At 42.6% G+C, this 19,968-nt stretch overlaps 2 protein-coding genes across 6 annotated transcripts in view; one reads left to right on the top strand and one right to left on the bottom strand.

The window, feature by feature from the left end:
• The window catches only part of ARHGAP1 (Rho GTPase activating protein 1), a 31,973-nt gene extending 20,495 nt beyond the window's left edge, over nucleotides 1-11,478 (bottom strand). For 2 of the 5 annotated variants that reach the window (XM_083751783.1, XM_083751785.1), the window contains exons 1-3: nucleotides 4,710-4,773; nucleotides 3,476-3,632; nucleotides 2,630-2,722 (exon numbers count right to left, since the gene is read on the bottom strand). In XM_083751783.1, coding sequence (XP_083607909.1) covers nucleotides 2,630-2,722; nucleotides 3,476-3,608 — 226 coding nt within the window. In that variant the 5' untranslated portion in view covers nucleotides 3,609-3,632; nucleotides 4,710-4,773. Of the gene's footprint in view, nucleotides 1-2,629; nucleotides 2,723-3,475; nucleotides 3,633-4,709; nucleotides 4,774-11,018; nucleotides 11,195-11,275 lie in introns of those variants that run through there. The other 3 variants (XM_083751784.1, XM_083751782.1, XM_083751786.1) reach the window with 3 other exon arrangements.
• Nucleotides 11,479-11,500: 22 nt separating this feature from the next.
• Nucleotides 11,501-19,968, top strand: part of LOC310852216 (uncharacterized protein) — a 34,416-nt gene continuing 25,948 nt past the window's right edge. The window contains exons 1-5 of the mRNA XM_083755220.1: nucleotides 11,501-11,603; nucleotides 11,714-11,916; nucleotides 15,027-15,088; nucleotides 18,204-18,505; nucleotides 19,145-19,231. Coding sequence (XP_083611346.1) covers nucleotides 11,582-11,603; nucleotides 11,714-11,916; nucleotides 15,027-15,088; nucleotides 18,204-18,505; nucleotides 19,145-19,231 — 676 coding nt within the window. The 5' untranslated portion in view covers nucleotides 11,501-11,581. The remainder of the gene's footprint in view (nucleotides 11,604-11,713; nucleotides 11,917-15,026; nucleotides 15,089-18,203; nucleotides 18,506-19,144; nucleotides 19,232-19,968) is intronic.

Here is a 19,968-nt window from a genome sequence, read left to right as displayed (position 1 = left end):
AAAGAAGAATCAAAATTACAAACAGAGTTTTTAAAAAAAATCCTAAAAAGATATTATCTAAAATGTATAATCTATTATTACAATAGGAATTAAAAGATGAAGAGGTGAAGGAAGATGAAGAAGGAAGATGAAGAGGTGGGCCACAGATATAGGCCACATGATTTGTTTAGATCAATGGGAGAAATTATGGAAATATGATATCAAATTCACAGCCTGTGTCACAATCAGAGAAAATATAATGAAAATGATATATCAATTGGTATTTAACCGCGGTCAAATTGGCGAAAATTTATAAATCAAAATCTAATTTGTGCTGAAGATATAAAACAGAGATAGGAACCATGTATCATATGTGGTGGGAGTATGCGTATATTAAAAAAATTGGAGTGACATTCAAGAGGAACTTTAAAAAATGCTTAAAATATCATGTAAAAAACCCCAGAGGGGTTCCTCTTGGGAATTATATCGACTGACATTCCTGCCACTAGGAAAAAAGTTTTCTTATATGCAACCACTGCGGCCAGAATGATTATAGCAAAAAATTGGAAGGGAGAAAAAACTCCCTCAATAAGAGAATGGCAAATAAGATTTTGTGAATATATAGATTCAGCAAGACTTACAGCAGTGGTAAGAGGCCAATCAGACAAAAAACTGATAGAGAAGTGGACTTGCGTGAAGGAATACATCAAAAAACATTGTTCTGGTATTAATATATCAATATGCAATGAATGAAACTTATAGAGTAAAAAATTAAGAAGAAATGGGTATAAGATGAGATAGTCAAAAATAATAGTGATAACACAGCGAAAAGAAGAAAAGAAATAAAAGAAGCCACACATAGGTGGAGGGAAGTCAAGATTTATGTTTGTATGTTTTGTTTGTTTGTTTTCTTTTTTGTAATCTAAATTGAGAGGTGTGTGTATCTATGTATAATAAGCTTGTTTAGCGTTCTGTTTTGTGTTTGTAAGTATTGCATTTATCAATAAGTTTTTTTAAAAAATAATTAAGATTTAACTCTTTCCTTGCAGCTGTGGCACAATTCCACACTCCAGGATGCTCCACAGGAGAAGTGGGGAACCTGTGGCATTCCAGGTGATACTGGACTACATTTCTCATATTCCATTACCATTGGCAATTCTGGTTGGGGCTGGAGTCCAGCAACATAGGGAAGTTCACAGGTTGCCCACTGATGCCCTGGAATCAAGTGTGACTTGGCAGTCACCTAAAGTTGACAGATTTGTTCAGACAGTTGAGGGATTTGCCACGGCTCAGGAAAATTAGAGGCACACATGCAGAGTCTCTTCTAGCCTGCAAACAAGTTAAAACAGTTTTTCTTTGGGAGAATAAGTTTTCAGGTTTGCACATCCTATTTTTCTCCCACCTTCTTCTCTCCAAAGAACTCAAGGTGTTGTACAATACGTGTTTGTGGTCCTCCCTTCCTGCTATTTATTCTCATAACAACTCTATGTGGTAGGCCAGGATGAGGGATAATGGGTTCTATCTGATTATGTCATACTGACAGTGGACACACTGCAATCAATGGAATTAAATTATTCTGAGTATGATTCAGTCGGATACAAGCCAATGAATGACCCAAGGTCATCTAGTAGACTTCATGGCAGACCATGGATTTGAACTCTTCTAAGTCCAGTATGCTATAGTCACTATTTATCAGAATGTATTCTCAAAGCTATGTGATACTTTTCATTAGCAAAAATATTGATGCAGTTCACAATACACAAAATCCATTAAAATCAAGTAAAACAAACAATTAAAATCAAGTAAAAACATTATTGCAATAACCACAGTAACTGGAACAACAGAAACTGGTGACATTGTCAGGAAATGCCAGGGGAAAGAGACAGGTCTTCAACAGTTGGTGGAAACATCCCACTTTTGGAACTCATCCACCCTGGAATGCATCCCATTGAGCAGATGCTACAATAGAAAAGGCCCTTCTCCAGACCCCAGCCAACCAAACCTCAGTAACTCATGGTACTATTAGCCAATGCAACATCTGACTCAGGAGTTCAAAAAGTAGTTTGTAAATTTGGGGTCAGATTGCTGCTTCAAGTGACTATCAAATAACTCTAATGGGCCCATGGATCTCAAAGTAAATCTTCCTCTGTACAATTGCTATTTTCACAATGACGATGACCACTATGTGAATCAAGCTATTTGGCTGGATCCAGACTACCCATGGGCAGAACTGCACCAACGAGTCAAAGAATCCTCCAGGACAGCATGGACAGTTGTGTCGTGACCTGCAAGGGGAACAGGCAAAAACAGCTTCTCCCTGCTTCCTTCCTCCAGCAGGAGCCTCTGCTGGATCTTGGCTCCTTCTACAAACAGAAGGAATCCTATCATTCACTAAAGGACAACTTGGGATCCAACCTATTGTTGGGCCACTGCTGGTTTATTTTATTTTATTTATTTATTTATTTTATTGATATACTGCCCTTCATCATAAGATCTCAGGGCAGTTCACAGAATAAAATACAGGATAAAAACACGAACATAAATAAAACAAAACGGCAAGACAATAATATAGACCCTATATCCCAAGTCATTATGCCGTATCAAAATGCTTTCTGAAGTAGAAGACAAAGAAATGAAAAGAACCCATTACCTGCCACTTCCACAATCTGGTGTCTAGCAATGTCGTAGTATGGGTCATCCCATCGTAAGTGAGTGACAGGGTCAGGGGAGCCCTTGAAGTCATCTACATTTTAAAATAAAGGGTGAGAGGAAAATGCAGAGAACATAAAAACCAGCACAACTATATGAAGATACAAAAACACAGAGAAGGGATCAGGTGTATCACGGAACCAGAAGGAACTCAGATGCATAGCATTAGTTTTGTGCAATTGTTCATTTTATGTTCAATACAAAACATTGCATGCATTCAGATCAATCGTGCTAGCTTATTTGTCAATATTTGCCTCAAATGTATAAACACACTATTAGTGGAAAGTAATCAATGATCTAAAATTCTCCACTACAGAATTCCACATTCATCCACTAGAATAAACTATTTACACTGCACAGACAGACAGATACTTCCATGCTCTCACCACCCCATTTAGATAAGATCTACATCCCAGTTTAGATACAGGGGCTAACTAGTACTTCTGCAGCATCTTAAAGAGGAAAGAGACGCAGACAGGCAAAGACCTCAGAGAGTGCTCTGCTCCACTAGACTACCCTGGCCCCAACTATCATGCAAGAACATAACAGAAAAGAACCTGCTGAACCCTGAATCTTGTTATTTTTCCACTTATTTATTATGTTATTAATTATTTCCATTTATTTATTATGTTATTAATTATTTTGATATCATTTGGATGCTGCCTATCCTGAAAGTCTGGATATAAATAAATCAAATAAATATAAAGCTATTAAAGGTTATTTTAAGATTAGTGCTGCAGCATATAGATTCCTTTCTAGTCACTTCATTGCTAGTAAAAGTACTCACCTGACTTAGGAAAAACAGGCACTTCATCTGGTGGCCAGTTCTTATCATCTAGAGAGGCCAATTTGAGCTGATTAAGGGATTCATTGGTATCCTCCAAACTCAGGTCTTCCTGCAGATCTGGATATTGCTCCATGTTTTCCAAGCTTTAACTGCTCTCCTAAAAACAGCAGAAGGAAGAGCACAGGAATTCACAGATCAAGCAAGCAAATACATAGCAATCTTCAATATCATCTCCCAAAGCTGCTTCTTTATATATTGCCACAGATGTCTTGTCCAGAAGAACCTTTCCTGATATCAAAGGTGAGAGGGGGCTGGCTAGGGGAACACCACTGGCTGTACTCCATCCATTTCCCCCTCCTGTGCAAATACGGCCTGGTTGCTTTCTGTTTGTAGCATACAAGCCAAAACGGCAGGGAAATGCAACAGATTACACCAACCCCCTGCCTGACGCATTGATTCTAAAGGCTCCCATTTCCTGTGCTCCATTGGCAGAGTTGGCAAATAGCCAAACAGCTTGCACAGCAAGGTGTTGCACTGGAAGGGTGCCCAAATACTCCTTCCCCCACTGGCCTATCAAACCAACAACAGAGACACACATGAGGATTCTTCACAGTGCTACAAGCAGAACTGTGAGGGGGCAGATTCAACAATAGACAGGTTGTCCTTGAGTGACGCATGTTGAAAAAGCAGCCAAAGAGTTCTGGGGTTTAAAAAGAACTCAGTTCCTAGTACTTTTGGACCTACTCCATGAAGAAATGTCATTATTAGCTTGAGAAAGACAACAGTTTTGGAATTTTGGATGTTCACTAAACATTAATGGACTCCTGATTAGAGTCACCACCAAAGGAGGCACACCACTGGTCAATAAATAACCGCATATATGAGATCACTAGAAAGGTTAATCATTGTTCTCAAGAGGTAGGACATGAACACAGTTCTATCATGAAACAAGAAGAAACAGAAAGTGCCTCCAAAAACAACCCGTCGAAAACATCAGCCCTCAAATAGAAGTTAAGTTACTGTGACCAAAGCTAATGCTACAGCTAATATCAGAGATCAATATTAGCATTTCAATAAATATATGGTCAGAGAAGGTCAAATGAATGTCACTCATGCTTCGTTAAGGGAATCTCTGGACATTTCCCAAAAAATTCACCAGTGTTTGTCCAAATTCTGAGTGTTGAAGGGAGCTGCGATTTGCACAAGACCTCTTCCCTTCTCCTTCAATGCTTACACAATTATTTCATTGTCCTTATTTTCCAGATGGCTGTAAGCTTATTGCGCAGCAAGTCAAATCGCATTCCTGTAACCAGACAAAACACGACATATATGGGCAGATGATCTTCAAGGCAGATCAGGAAGTATTCAGGGCACAGCAGATCAGCAAAGTCAGCCTCAGCTATTCTTTGCTAGTCTCTCCAGGCTGGAGGAGATGCTTGACCTCAGTGGGGGTAAAGAGCAAGACACTTTGCTCCTCTGAGCTATTAGCTAATGCTGTAACCATGCTTAAATTGCAGTCAACCATCTGCCCTTAGCAATATACCCAGTTTCTATGGAAACACAGCATTTGCCGTGACTCATTCGTTTTGAAACAACTCTAGTTCCAGCAACTTACTCTCACAGTTATCTGAAATTGTCCAAAAAAAATCTACCCTGGCAGCAGGATGCAGACAGCCGCAAGCTTTCTTCTACCAAGGGATTCTGAATATTCTCAACTCGTGGTGCGCAACTGGATCACTGCAGTGTTGGGGGGGCTACAGTTTTGCCAGATCTGCACTAGCAAAGCACTTAAGAATAAGTTATGAGCTCTATGAGGCAGATATGCTACTGATATTCTTTTTAGCAGGAGAATTTATTATTTTTACATCCCATGTACAGAAAGAAGACTCTTGCTGAACATGGAAAACTGGTTGTTGAATGTAGACATTGCCAAACTAGTGGATGGGAAAGAATTTGGAGTACTGGGTATTTGGGATTCTGGTGGACAAAACTCATGTGGTATTTGTTTATACAGCTTTATGGACGAAAACTGGTTGTTGAATGTAGACATTGCCAAACTAGTGGATGGGAAAGAATTTGGAGTACTGGGTATTTGGGATTCTGGTGGACAAAACTCATGTGGTATTTGTTTATACAGCTTTATGGACGAATTTACACATACATTTTCCTCACTTGATGACTTAGAACTGGGATCACCAATGTGGTTCCTGGGTGTGCACATACACCTACAGAAGCCTTCCCTGAAGCACCTTACCCTGCTAAGTTAAGCTTTAAAAAAGGACTCCGGTTGTAACTAACAGAACATGCGGTGTGCATTTGGATGAGGTGTGTGGCACTCTCAACAGTTTATCTAATTTATGTGTACCCACAGGTCCAAAAAAAGGTTGGTATCACTCAACTGAGAAGCTTACTGAAATGACCACCACAGACCAAACACTATAGACAAATCCTACTTCTAGCAGAGAGTTAAGCATATCTAAATTCTTTCTATCATATTATGAAATAACTCCTCTTACTCTGGACTTTTCAGCTAGGTCTGTTCTCCATTTGGGAGCAGACACAGTGAAAATATTTTTTGAAATCTTATTTTCCCTAGTGTCAGGTACTGTTGTAGCTAAATATGCCTATTCATTTAAAAATCTGATCCAGATCTAATTGCTTTTACACAAAAGTCAGCAAAATAAAAGAGTTGTGCAAGACTCCACCAACTCACAATATTCAACGTTCAGACTCAACCATAATCTTGACTCCTTTAACATCCCACGCTCTAGGAATGGTGAACCTGTGACCCTTCGGATGTAGGATTACAGTTCCTATCATCCCTGATCATTGGCAATGCTGGCTGAATAAGATGAAGGTTAGAGTCCAACAACGTCTGAAAGGTCACAGGCTCACCATTCCTGAGGCATCAGATGTTAAAGGACTTTAGATTATGGATGAATCTGACTGCTGAATATTGTGTTGAAAATTCCACAGCCTTGCCATATAGACTTTGTGTTTCTACTTCATTTTTGCCCCATGTGACAAATATCACTGAGATCTGAACAACTTTAATGGGTTATTCAACCATGGGTTTACATTCAGGAATGTAAGAATGCCTGAGGAGTCTTTGACTTGAACATTCTCCTCCCCTTGTACATTACTGATTCCTGAAAATCAGTAACTGATTACTGAAAATCAGGACAGAAACTTAGCTAGCTTGCTTTTTCATCCAAACTGGAAAACCATCATTTCCATTTGCCTGAAAATGATACTACGTTCTCATAATACCAAATTATGGTTGGTGTTACATTTGAAGCACCCTAAGCTTCATATACCATGGCCATTCATTTGTTGTATTATTTAGCAGTAGGCTTTTTCTAATCTATGCTTCACTGAAATAGTTATCAAGAGTGGATACCGGGGAGGGGGGGAGAGAATGTGGTATTTCTAATTAGCCGCAGGTCCTTTCTGGATTCTATCCAGCAGAGCCAATCCCTTAGTTCAGTGTTTCCCAACCTTGTGCCTCCAGCTGTTTTTGAACTATAACTCCCATCATCACTGACTAGCAAGACCAGTGGCAAGGGATGATGGGAATTGTAGTCCAAAAACAGCTGGAGGCACAAGGTTGGGAAACACTGCGCTTAGTTGACACTTATTCAAGGTCAAAGCAGAGCTCAGTTCTAGAAAACAATAATGATCTAAAACATCTTGACAAGCTGCTTTCCAGAGTTGGTTTTCACCCAGTTCCATACAGCACAGTACAGGAAAACTCTCAATAGGCATAGTAGTATTTTTAAAAATATACTTTAACTATCCACTCTTGCCTTAACTGGTTCTTTATGAGGACGAGCTGCTGATATTCCTGTTTGTAGAGAGTATAGCTTTGGGGGAGAAAAACATTCTGCGCAATTTCCAAAACTTTAATGGAGCTGAATCAAAGCCACATATTTCAATGCTACAAAGAGGATTTGAATAAGTGGTTTGTTATCAAATATTTTTATGGCAGGTTCAATCAGCTTCCCTCCCTTATTGTAACAGAACTTCATCAATGCCGCTATGGTTTTTTGTGCTTTGGCTTTCACTGCCTCCATATGGCACTTCCAAAACAGGCTTTCACTAAAGAGTAGACCCAGGTATGGTATCTAAATGAGCAAGTGAGTTCTGTAGCTTTCTGATCTAAGCACCATTTATACCTAGGAGCAGGGCATTTTTTATCATCAGAACTCACCAGAACTTGGTCCCACACCTTTCAGGTGGGCATCATTGTCATTATAAGAACAAGGGAGGTATTCATAGTGAGTTCTGGCACCTCTTTTTCTAAATAGCACTGCCTAGGACTGTGTTTGCCAAAAAGCATAATCTTGGTCTTAGAGTGTTTGATGGATAGGTTTCCCAATTTATTGTATGTGCTGAACACCTCCAGGGGCTTTTTGAGACCCAATCAGGAATGAGAGAGGAGCACCAAATCATCTGCATACATCAAGATTGAGATTGTTCCTAATTACTGGAGAGGGGCATTTGCATTGGCTCAATATGGCACCAAATCATTCATATAAATGCTAAAAGGAGTGGGAGCCATAATGCAACCTTGCTTCACTCCTCGCAACATTCTAAAAGCATCAGCCACACCACCATTTAAACCTACTCTGACCCTCATTTATGTGTTGCTATACAGCAAATCTCCACAGGGAAACTATTCCATAGATGCAGCTTATAACAACTTGTTCCATACTTCCATAAACCAAATTTCCTTAAATGATAACTGGAAAAGGGATCTCTCTGAAGACATTAACTGCAAGAGAGGTTTTCAACTAATCATAGTTTTAACAGCTGGTGAGTTAAGATTCCTGCTTTTAGGTCATGGGAACATCACACCCTATTTCTTTCATATTATCAACAACCCTACTGACTCAATATAGAAGTGTCCACTACAGCTGTTCGGGCCTCCAGTGCTGCATTGATTGTGAAATCCACTTAATTTTATCCATATTCCAGTATGGTAAAGAAAGGCAGCCATTATGTTTACCTAGCCAACACTGTTGTCAACCTCAAGGGGAGGGAGCAGAAGAGTTAAGCCAAAGTAGTCCCTCCCTCAGATCCCCCCTCCCCTCAGAAGCCACCAGCTTAAATCAAACAGGATACACTCACTGAACAACGCAATCTGCTGAACACCCAGAACTGAATTAGGTGACAGAACTAAAAAGACACCACACCTTTCCTGTCAGATCATAAACCTGACTACTCAGTCCCTGCCTCAGCCAACCTTTTCCAGCTGTTGAGCTTACACTGAGACTCTGGAAATGTTACACAAATTCAATCATGGGGTGGGGGGTGGGGGAGAATAGTGCCACATGTTTAACGTACATGCCTACCCTGCTTCCAGGATAATTCTGTCTATTTGCTTTAGGATTTTTACTGCAAGCTCAAAGAACATGAAAACATAGATGCATAGAATAAATTTAAATTTGATTTTAAATTTAAATTTGACTGCTTTTGTTTAGCAGGAACAGCTGAACATCAAAGACTTCCAAGCAGGCTATATAATCCCTCTAATTTCTTTCACTCATTATCTCAAAGCAAAAAATTGTCATGAAAGTGGGCATTCCTATCATATTTCCTTCTTCAGAATGCTCTTCACAAGTCAGACATAATAATCCTATAAGTGGCTTCATCCTAGTTCAATGCGCTGTTTATGGAGATGCATGAACCAACACAAAATAAATAATGATTTCTCCTTAAACAAGTGCTATCACACCTCTCTGGTTTTACTGAGCCCCTACCACACCCCACACTTCCCACTCTTCTCCTTACAAAACTATACAACTCCCCCTTTTCTTTCCAGCTCAAATACATAAACCACAAAGCCCTAGTGACAATCTTGTGATGGGCCACAAAGTCTTATGCAGTAGACTCAAGTATTTGTGGGGTTACATTTACCACAGAAGCATGATGTACGAATCCTGATAAAAGCAGGATAAAGCAGTTTCTGTGAGATGATTTATGCAAACCAGCAAAGCATACATTTAGAATTACCAGACTCAAATCTCCAAAGGGCTCCAGAAACTTTGAAAGTTTAAATTAAAATAGTTACATACCACCTCTTTAAAATATCAAAATGAAGTGCAACAAAATAATTCAGTGTAGTAATGCAATTCTATATACAATAGAAACAGTCCGATAAAAGAAACATAACACAAACACAGGAACCGGGAACCATTCAAGTCATTGTATCAGAGGCCAGGGAAGCCTCAAATAAGATAGCTGTGTTTTTAAAAACAGCAGATGAAAGCTCACCACAGCAGGTGCATCTCACAGGCTGGAGACCAAAAAGGAGAAGGCCCTTTTCCAGCTTAACATGAGATAAGTCTCTGTGGGCCACAGAAAAAGTGACAGGGCCTTCTCTGAAGACCTTAGCGAGCAGACACATCTATATGGGAGAAGGCAGTCTCTCAAATAACCGTTTCCCCCTTAAGTTTAGGAATATCTAGGTATAATGAAACCTTCAATGTCGCTCAGCAGCACAATTCCCTCAACACAGATATTATATGCTGCAGCTTCCAAACCAGCCTTAAGGCCAGGCCCACATGGACCAAGCTGCCATAATGCAGTCTTGAGCTTACCAATGCATGTGTCACTGTAGCTTGGTTGCACTGGTCCAAGAATGGTCACGGCTAGTGCAAGAGTACAAGGTGGCAAAAGTAACCTTTAGCCACTGAGGTCACTTGTACCCCCAGAAACAAAGAATGATCAAGGAGCACCTCCATATGACATTCCAGTTCCAGTAGAAGGAGTAGAACTCTGGTCCAGAAAAAGCAAACTCCCAAAATCCATGCACAGAGCTAGTCGCTTACAGGGCCTTGGTCTTAACAGGATTCACCCCCACTTCCTGTGCATACCACATACTCATCTAGGGCTTGCACAGTCACACTTGATTCAGATGTAACAGAGAAATGGAGTACCATCAGAATATGCTTAACTCCATGGTACAAATGGGGTCCCTAGTGGAACCCAACAGCTTCATACAGATGGCAGTGGAGACATCACAATTCACTCCAGCACCCTTCTGCGTAACGGACAGGAGGCCAACACGCAGTCATCCGACAATACTCTGTGACAAGCCCCATTCAATAGAAATGGGGAGTTCTGGCACTATTTTTGCAGCGGGAAAGTCTTTATATGTTTGCATTTAAGCAACCCGCACCCCTTGACCTTACTACCCCTGCTTAACTCAGTTGCAAGTATTTCCCAAATTGCAAGTATTTCCCCCCCAAAAAAGTGTGCACAGGTGGCAAGGGTTTGGGTCCTAAAATCAGTTCACTTTAACGTAAACGAACGTTTCCCATCTCTCCCCACCCCCGCCGCCTTTAAGCACCTGCACGCACGCGCACACTCCTCTAAAAGCCTTCCCAGTGTAGGCACCTCCACCTCCAGCACCAAAAAAGATCTCCAGGAAAGGACCGAGGGCGAGAGGGGGGCTCCTTAACAACAAAGGCATGGGGGCCCCTTGGGTTGCTGAGGGAGCGGGGGGGGCGTATTCCAAAATCTTGACATAGATCTGAACCTGGCAGCCCTGAGAACGACGACACCCACGGAGATGGTGGGAGGGTCGAGACAGAAGCCCAGCCCAGAAGCCTGGCAGCGGCCCCTGCTTGACAAGAGACCTCCCTCCTTCCCACCGAAAGTCACGCTGAGGCTGGAGTCGACGCATGCGCCCTCCCTCAACTTCGTCCCCAGCCCCCCGCTCCCCCCCCCAATAAGCAAGAGAATAAACCCAGAAGGAGCCCCGCCCCTCGAAGCGGCGCCTGGACCTCCACTCACTGTTTATCTCATGAAGGTGTGCGCGGTGGGGGGAAGGGAAGAGATGCAGCCCCGACGCCGACGACGCGCACCCAGTACGGAGTTCCTGCGCTGCGCGCTCCCTGAGCGCTCCTCCGCTCGCCAGCAGCCGCCACTCCCGCCTGTCAAACCCCCCTTTCACAAACATCCGCCTCCGAACCGGAAAAAGGACGAGTCTCCGTGGCAACACGCTCCCGCCTCCTCGGGGAAAGGCCGGTGAGAGACAGGGAAAAGCCGTCCGGGCGCAAACACGGCGCGCTGCGCGGAACGTTCCGCCCAGGAGCCGTTATGGAGCAGAGCCCCGGCCAGAGTGAGGGCGAGCGGGTATCTTTCGGGAGACGGGAGGGAGCGGAGAGCGCTTGCCGCCCCGCGTCCTTGACTGCTCTCACCGTCCCTTTCGTGTCTCTGCTTCCCTTTCAGGTCGACCCCCGGACGCGCGCGGCGGTGGCGGCTGGTCCTGCTGCCCAGTGTGGAGCCTTCCGCGGGGCTTAGCCCTGGGCCCTTCCCTGTCCGCCGAGAGGGGCCTTGGGGTGTGGTGTGTGGGGAGCCCCTTGCAGCCGGGGGCGCTGCTGCTCCTGCTTGGTCCGGAGGAAGAGGAGCAGGAGGCGGGCGCCTGCCCGGCGGTGAGCGATGGGCGGGCAAGTTTGGGCCTCCAGTCAGAGCCCTCAGGTCGGTGGGGGCGCCCTCTCGCGACCCTCTGCCCGGCCGACCACATCTAGACGCCCGACCCTTCTCGGTTGCCGGGAGAAGGGATTCTGACAGGCGCAGCTTGTTATATCCACCAGTTAAGAAAGCAGCTTGCTTGCCCAATTTCTCTCTTCAAAGTGCAGCTGTCCTGGTCTTAGTGTTATCTAGTCACTTTTTGGTGGCCAAAAAATAGTTTCGATTGGTTTCTGGTATCCTTGACACCTGCACATGGGTGGGAGAAAGGGGATAGAAGGCATTTCCCCCTCTCTCATAATGCTAGAGCTTCCCAGTAAGCTAACGAACAGGATAGAAAAGGAAGTACTGTACTTACACAGCTCATAATTAATATGCAGAATTCATTGTCACACTATATGGGGACCACTAGCTTAGATGACATTAAAAGATGATTTAAAAAGTTCAGAGGGAATATATACCGATGGTTATTAGCCACAGTGTTTCAGCAGCTGAATGCCACTGAATACCATGACAGAGTGGGCTATTGCCCTCATATCAGACTTGTTAGAATGCTGAGCTAGATGGTCCTTTTGTCCAAATTAGCAAGGTTTTTCATGTTAGAAGGTAATTGCACACACATCTAGCTCTGGTGCCACTGTTTCCTCTTTCTGTCTATAGAAGTCTGAACTGTAGTCACTTCATGTTACTTAGTTGTCCCATTGAGAATGTGCTTCAGAGGTGAAGTTTGTCTCTCCTTTCCTCATGAAGTGTATCTGCTCCATCATGCACACAACTCAGCCCTCACTTGGCGTACCCCTGCTCATTGCATGGGTTGAAACTGACTGAATGTGGCATGATGTCTGCTTAGTTTATATTCCACTTTACTAGTAAGTACTCAAGACAACTTACAGTCAGACACATTTTTATCCATTCAGCAATTCTGTGAAGGAGCACTGAAAGTTATTGTTGCTCAAGGCCACTTACTCCTCTATTATTATCTGCAGTTTTAGTCTCCTACATAGTCTAGCCACTACTGCACACTACTCCCAGCTGCTTAGAAGGTCACTGCAGAGTGACCGCAACTATGTAGGGAGAGTTGGTCATCTGTAGTATCAGGCCATCTAGCGAGGCAAGTATTTACTACAACTGAATGAAAATGGGGGGCTATATTTCCCCAAAGTGATTTTATAAATAATATCAAAGCTCATCCCATTTCTGACAATTCAGTTGAACATGTGTTGAATTACAGTAAAGGTAAAGGTACCCCTGCCCGTACGGGCCAGTCTTGACAGACTCTGGGGTTGTGCGCCCATCTCACTTAAGAGGCCAGGGGCCAGCGCTGTCCGGAGACACTTCCGGGTCACGTGGCCAGCGTGACATTGCTGCTCTGGCGAGCCAGAGCCGCACACGGAAATGCCGTTTACCTTCCCGCTGGTAAGCGGTCCCTATTTATCTACTTGCACCCGGGGTGCTTTCGAACTGCTAGGTTGGCAGGCGCTGGGACCGAGTAGCGGGAGCGCACTCCGCCGCAGGGATTCGAACCGCCAACCTTTCGATCAGCAAGTCCTAGGCGCTGAGGCTTTTACCCACAGCGCCACCTGCGTCCCACCCATACTGTACTGAATTACAGTAGTGGCCAGTAATTGTTACTGTAGATCTGAGGGCTGAACTGTATGTGATATAATAGCAATCACTGTATTTTAGGATTATTTTTTTAATATCTTAAAAAACATACTGCAGAGGGAGGATAATGAGATGGTGAAGCAGTGCTTAGGGAAGATGATTAACTCTTTCCCCTTATTTCCATGGTTGAAATCACACAGTGCTTACTTCAGAGTAAGGAAGCGATCTTTACTCAGGCTAGCAGCAAGCACAGGTTCAGTCGTAAAGAGTTCAAGTTAAAAGAGCAAGATAAGTGATTCAGAACTGAATAACTGAGTTGGTAGAGCATGAGACTCTTAATCTCAGGGTTGTGGGTTCAAGCCCCACATTGGCAAAATATTCCTGCATTGCAGGACCAGATGGCCCTCGAGTTCCCTTCCAGCTCTACAATTCTTGATTCTATGAATGACGCTAGAAGATGTCCCAATGGTTGTCACACCCCTCCCACCAAGTTTTAAAAAGACTAGGTGGAGTATATTCACTCACGAGACTCTCTTGCCTCACTAGCCAGCTTCTGTGTGTGCTTCTCTGGGGTAGATGCAGCTGATCCCACCTACAAAAGTGGTGCCAGGTTTGTGGCCACAAGACTGTCCTGCCCCTCTCCCTCGAGCTGCTCTTGCTCAGCTCCTCCCACTGGCTAGTCAGAGTCGTCCTCCCTCCCTAATAATTATCTGCACCTCTCAAGAGGAGCGGTGACAAGAGCTAAGAGGATGTAGCTTTGTTTCCCCTTTTCTGACATCTAAAGTTGTATGGAGAAGACCCACACCCTCCACCTCCAGGTGCCCAATTCTGATGGGACCGAGGGGCCCATGACATTACCTGACTCCCTCCCCACCTCCTGGAGGGCAAACAACAGCTCATTCATTTTTATTTTGACAAATTAGGTATTGCTTAATTACAGTAGTCTCTTAAATAAAGTACAATAGTGTAATACAATAAAGATAAAAATCAGTTGAAACCATAAATCCGTCAATTTCATTTAAATGTCTGCCAGAATAAAAACTCCTCAGTAGGCACCCAATGTTCAACAGGGAGGAAGATTGTCTGAACTCAAATAGAAGGGAGTTCCATAAAATTGGGCCCACAGTACTGAACGTACAGCTGCTAGAGGATGTGAGCTGTGCATTTAAACTTAGGATGGTAATTTCAACAGAGTGAACAGTGTGAAGTCCGTGATCCAGGTGAGGGTGCATAGCTGCTGTCAAGTAAATAAAAAGACATTGGAAGACCTAACAGCATATTGCCTACACTATATGTATGTTGGCCCTGAGGGCATAGGCCACCACACTCATTCTTAATATGCCAGCTTGATTATTGAATTGACCTTCAGGTGAAAAGGACAGCTAGCCCATTAGTTCTGGGCTTAAGATCTGCCCGTGGGAATTAAAATACCTCTCTAACTGGGACTCCCCTTACTCTCGTGTTCCAGGAACTTCCACCAGCCTGCTGGAAAGAGGCTTCTGCTTGCAACAGGATAGCAAGCTGGAAAAGGTGCGTTCTGCTTCACAACTTTCTCAGCAAACTTCATACATCTAATGAAGTGGTTTGTTGGCTACGATCATTCAAACCATAATGAACAAGTTAGGGTCAATTCATGCAAACTGTTTTTTAACTTGTTTGTAAACCACATAGATGTTTTACTATCAATCCTGCTTGAGTCAGGCTGAAAATTATGTAAGTTGTGAGAATCAGACTTTAGTATTTATCTCACCAACAGCACTTAACGTTTTTCCGGCAACCAGCATGGGGCCATTTCTGTTGAAAAGCTTGTGGCTGCACCACAAGCTCAGTGTTTGTTATCACAAACCGTAGTGCAGTGATCACTTGATGGTTTCTTCAAGCAGCCAGATGAATTTTCAGCATATGATGATGTGAAGGACTCTATTCTCACACATCTCAAAAATCAATCCAGATATATAACAGAGCAATGAGATGATAAATTTTGCTCCATGGCTGGGACCAACTTGCAGTCAAGTGAGCCAAAATCAGATATGATCCTGGAATTTATTTCTGATGACTCTGTATGCCTCTGTAAATCCAAAAGTAACTGGTGATATTGTGAGAGGATATATCGGTTTTGGTATGTTAGCCACTGAAGAATGGGTGATAAATATGTGATCAATAAACGTTTTTGCTGCAGATGTAGAAACTGGCCTGTTTAATAGCAACTAGCTCTGTTCTTTTCCTCTGTCACCCCAGGAGCTGAGCAGCTCCTCTGCTGTCTTTCTTCTCATCTTGCAAATTTTTCCTAATGCTGAAGGAAATCATCTACAGGGTAGGCATGCAGGTCAACCAACAGAATGAGGAAGAAACTCAGCAGAGTCACTGTCCTTTCTCCTTGGGTTATCTTGTGTCACAGAAGCTGTAATGTGGTTCTGACAGGCAGGAAAGCAGAAATTGGATTGCTGTGCGGGGCTTGCAAGGAGCTCTATAAGCCCCCCACAGCAATGCAGCAGACAGTTGATTCCTGCAACAAGCAGGCTTCTATTCTTCCACTCGTCAACTGATGGGCAGGAGAGCCGAATCCTACTTTTTGCAGGCATCAGCTGCATGAACAAGTTCCTTGCAGGGAACTCTAGGGGAAGCATTGGATCTCACCTATCTGGGCAGTAGAGCTGAAGCCTGCTTTCCCTAACCAATGCACAGTCAGGCTCCCAATGTGCATTGGCGTCTGTGTCTCTACCTGCCCCATATATGATGTCATGTATGGGGCAGGTGGGTGTAATTTGGTGGGAACTGCCTTCTGGGCCAAACTGGAACCCTTGGCAGTCAAAATCTGGCCTTCAGCCTGGAGGTTCCCCACCCCTGATCTAAAAGCAAATGAACAATCCCTCCCAAAATTGGACTGCAACTCCCCCCAGATCAGGGATGGTAGGCATTAGAGTCCAGCAGCAACTACCGAGTACAATGTTGGCTACTCCTGATATATAGAATGCACTGTAAGTTTCAGTTCCTTTTGTGGTTTCCTTTTTTCTCTTCCTCACTGGTACTCCCTGCCCATACCCAGAATCTCACTTTTCTTCCCATCCTGTTCAACTTCCTTTAAAATACTGGCAAAGAAATATTACAAATGTAATACATTTATGCAAAATAAAAAAGTATATGCTTTGTGTTTTCTTGGAGCAGAATCAGAAACATGAACCCTCCCTGAAGGATGGTCAAGTTTTCCTTAGAGAATTCTCGGGCGAGCTGAAATGTCAGGCTTATTGGTCCCTTAGGCTATATTGACAAAAAACCTCTGTGTTAATCCATCTAAGTTGGCTCTTATCAATAATTATGATACATGCATTCCATGTTTTCATCTGGAAAGGAAACTAAGTGGATTACAGCTTTTTAAAAAATGAACTCCATTTACATAGAAAAAAACTTAAATTCATAAAAATTGAGAAGGAAAAAGTGGGACATATTCAAGTAAGCAGGTGTTCTAATAAGAACCAGTGCACTGGAACTTCCTCCCTTCTCTCATGCCAAATTCTCTCTGAACAGGTTAGGAGAATCCCCAGAAGAGTGTTCAGGGGAAGGAGAGGGGAGATTGTTCTGTCCAGCAACTGAAATGCCTTTGCTGATAGGATTGTAATATCTCTATGATGAATTCCACCCTTAAAAACATAAATAAAATCAGTAAGTGATATTCGGTGCTAGTCCTATTTTGAGTAGACCTGTTTACATTAATGGACTTGACTCACTTAGGCTCATTAATTTCATTGGCTCTATTCTGCCTGGACTTAATTGAATACAACTCAATATTTTGCAGCTAGCAATAAATTTCTATTCAGTTTAACAAAGATCTCTTAAATAATTATTCATCTTACTAAAAAATAGGATGGTAAAGCTAAATATATTCATTTAGCCTTTGGAGAGGGCAATTTAACCAATCAGTCATGAGCCAGCAATTTTGGGCTGATGAAACATCCTATATGTGACTTTAAATATAACAAACGTTGAAGCAGCCGCAAGTCTTTTGTACCCTTAATCAGTACTCTTGCATGGCCACTATCAAGAATCCATTTTGTTTGAACTAGGTGTTTTGTTACCTGTATGGCTTCATAAACTGCTTTCAGGAAAGTTTAAAGGTTCAATCACTGTACCTCCAAGGTGGACCCCTGCCTAAAACTCTGGAGAACTACTACCAGTCAGTGTATGTGAACATACACTGAGTTACAGTTACAGATAGGTAGCCGTGTTGGTCTGCCATAGTCAAAACAAAAAAAATTTCTTCCAGTAGCACCTTAAAGACCAACTAAGTTAGATACACTGTATCTGAAGAAGTGTGCATGCACACGAAAGCTCATACCAAGAACTAACTTAGTTGGTCTTTAAGGTGCTACTGGAAGGAATTTTTTTGTATACACTGAGTTAGATTGACTCAAAAATCTGTCTCAACAAAAGGTAACTTCAGAAAAAGTATTCTGAATTGACTTTTCCTAGGAGTCTGCTCAAAAAAACCATCAGGATCTATAGACATATTATTTGATAGACCTGACTGAGGCCCCCTTAAGTCTCACATAACACCCACCTGCACTGCCTCTCTAGAGCCGTGTCCTGCCCCTGTGCTTCGGACAAAGCCCAGATTGGATACTGATGCTTGGCATAATGTGTTTTACAGCTTGGTGAAGCAAAGCCGGGATAAAGATGAGGCAAATGTGGCATTAGTATGGATCAATGGGGAGCTCCACATCGAAGTATGCTGTCCCATTGCTGCTGGCAGTGAACTGCTGTACTGGTTAGCAGAGGCCAGTCCTGCTTGCCTGGAAAAGAATGCACCAGCAAATATATCAGATGGGGTATTTGTCGCAGAGAGGAAAACAGTAGAGGAGCAGCTAGCTAAGACCACCACTGTGGAAGCAGAGACTTTGACACAGAAAAGAGATGCTTCCCTAGATGGCGATGCAATAGATTCCTTTGCAGGTACTGTACCTGAATTCCTAGAATCTTAGTCAGAAGGGGGTATCATGGGTGATTTAAGCAGCATCAGAAACAGCAAGGGCTTTTATTCTTTAAAAAAATGACTTAACATACTTGGTAATAGAAACATGCATGTTCCTTAAGCAAAGAACTCCGCTGCCAAGTTCTGCACACCAAAGCAACTGTAGTTGAAGCACCCTGTGTTTTGTCCTTCCTTTCACAAAAAGAGTTTATTGTACATGATTTGATTTTCACAGACCTAAATTGTCATCTGTTTTTGAACAAACTCAGACTGATAGTAATATTTTAACTTGAAAGTTAGGGGCTCCTTTTTTCCCTTCAAATGATACTGTGGGAGGCAACTTGTTCAGAATGTATACACTCTCTTGCTGTGAATAAGGAATATTTCTGCAGTGCTTTCAGGGTACAATCCCCTGAGAGGCTGGCTTTCAGCATCCCAAGTACAGAGAATGGGAACCAAGTGTGGAAGAATATTCTTGCCCAGGACAATTCAACCAGCCCACAGCCAGGCAGAAGTGGAACTCAGGCCAATGTCCACTCCTCTAGCCGGTGACCTTTATTTTGCTCAACAGCACTGGCCAGCCCCACCCTTGCAAACAGTACTTTCCTATTTTATTGCAGTGCTAGAGGAGGCAATTTCTTTGAGAAGTGCACATAGTGAATCAGAATGTTTATCATGCCAGAGTACATTTGATCAGATATCTGAGGGTATGTCTGCACTAGAAGCTTGTGTTAGTTTTATACCATTTTAACAATCATGGGCACCCACAAATAATCTTTGAGAGTTGTAGTTTGTGGGGGCACTAAGAATTATTGTAATTCAGCCTTTAAGCTTCAGCTCTTGATGCAGAATCCAGATGCCTGACTTTAGGTGCAGTGCACAGATTATGGTTCCTCCTTTTTTTTCTTTTTTCTTTTTTCTTTCAATTCAGACTTTATTTTTATTTTTTTATTTTTTTAAATATATTTTATTAAGGGTTTTCTTGTTTTACAGTGTAAGTGTAATGCCTCGTCCTTTTAAGTTACGGTTATTTGCATGTTCATACACTCTGAGGAGCCTATTTACTTACTTATGTTCCTGGTCCTTTCAGATATGTGGGCAACTCCTGTCTATAAAGCTAGAATCAGTCAGGCTCCTTACTATCTCTGTTTCCTCACACACAATTGTGTACACAGAACTTCATTTCCCTATGACATTCTATATCCATGTCTGTTTCCTTAAGAATTTTCTTAGGTGAATTAAACTGCTCAAGGTAACTCTGCTTGTTGTAAATAAGGGAGAAACACAGGTCCCTGGTATTGTGACTGTGTGGATAAGCTGTTTTAGTTTGCAATTCTTGCTTTCTAAAGAAAACAGCAAAGATTACAAATGATAAGAGTGTTGAAATTTGCTGTTTCTACACATTTCTGTAACCTCATTCTGAGTTATGTAGTAAAGCACTTCA

Source organism: Podarcis gaigeae (genome assembly GCF_964106915.1).
Source record: "Podarcis gaigeae genome assembly, chromosome: 1".
NCBI lineage: Eukaryota > Metazoa > Chordata > Lepidosauria > Squamata > Lacertidae > Podarcis > Podarcis gaigeae.
Note: the sequence above shows the minus strand (reverse complement) of the source record. Positions and strands in the feature narration are given on the sequence as shown.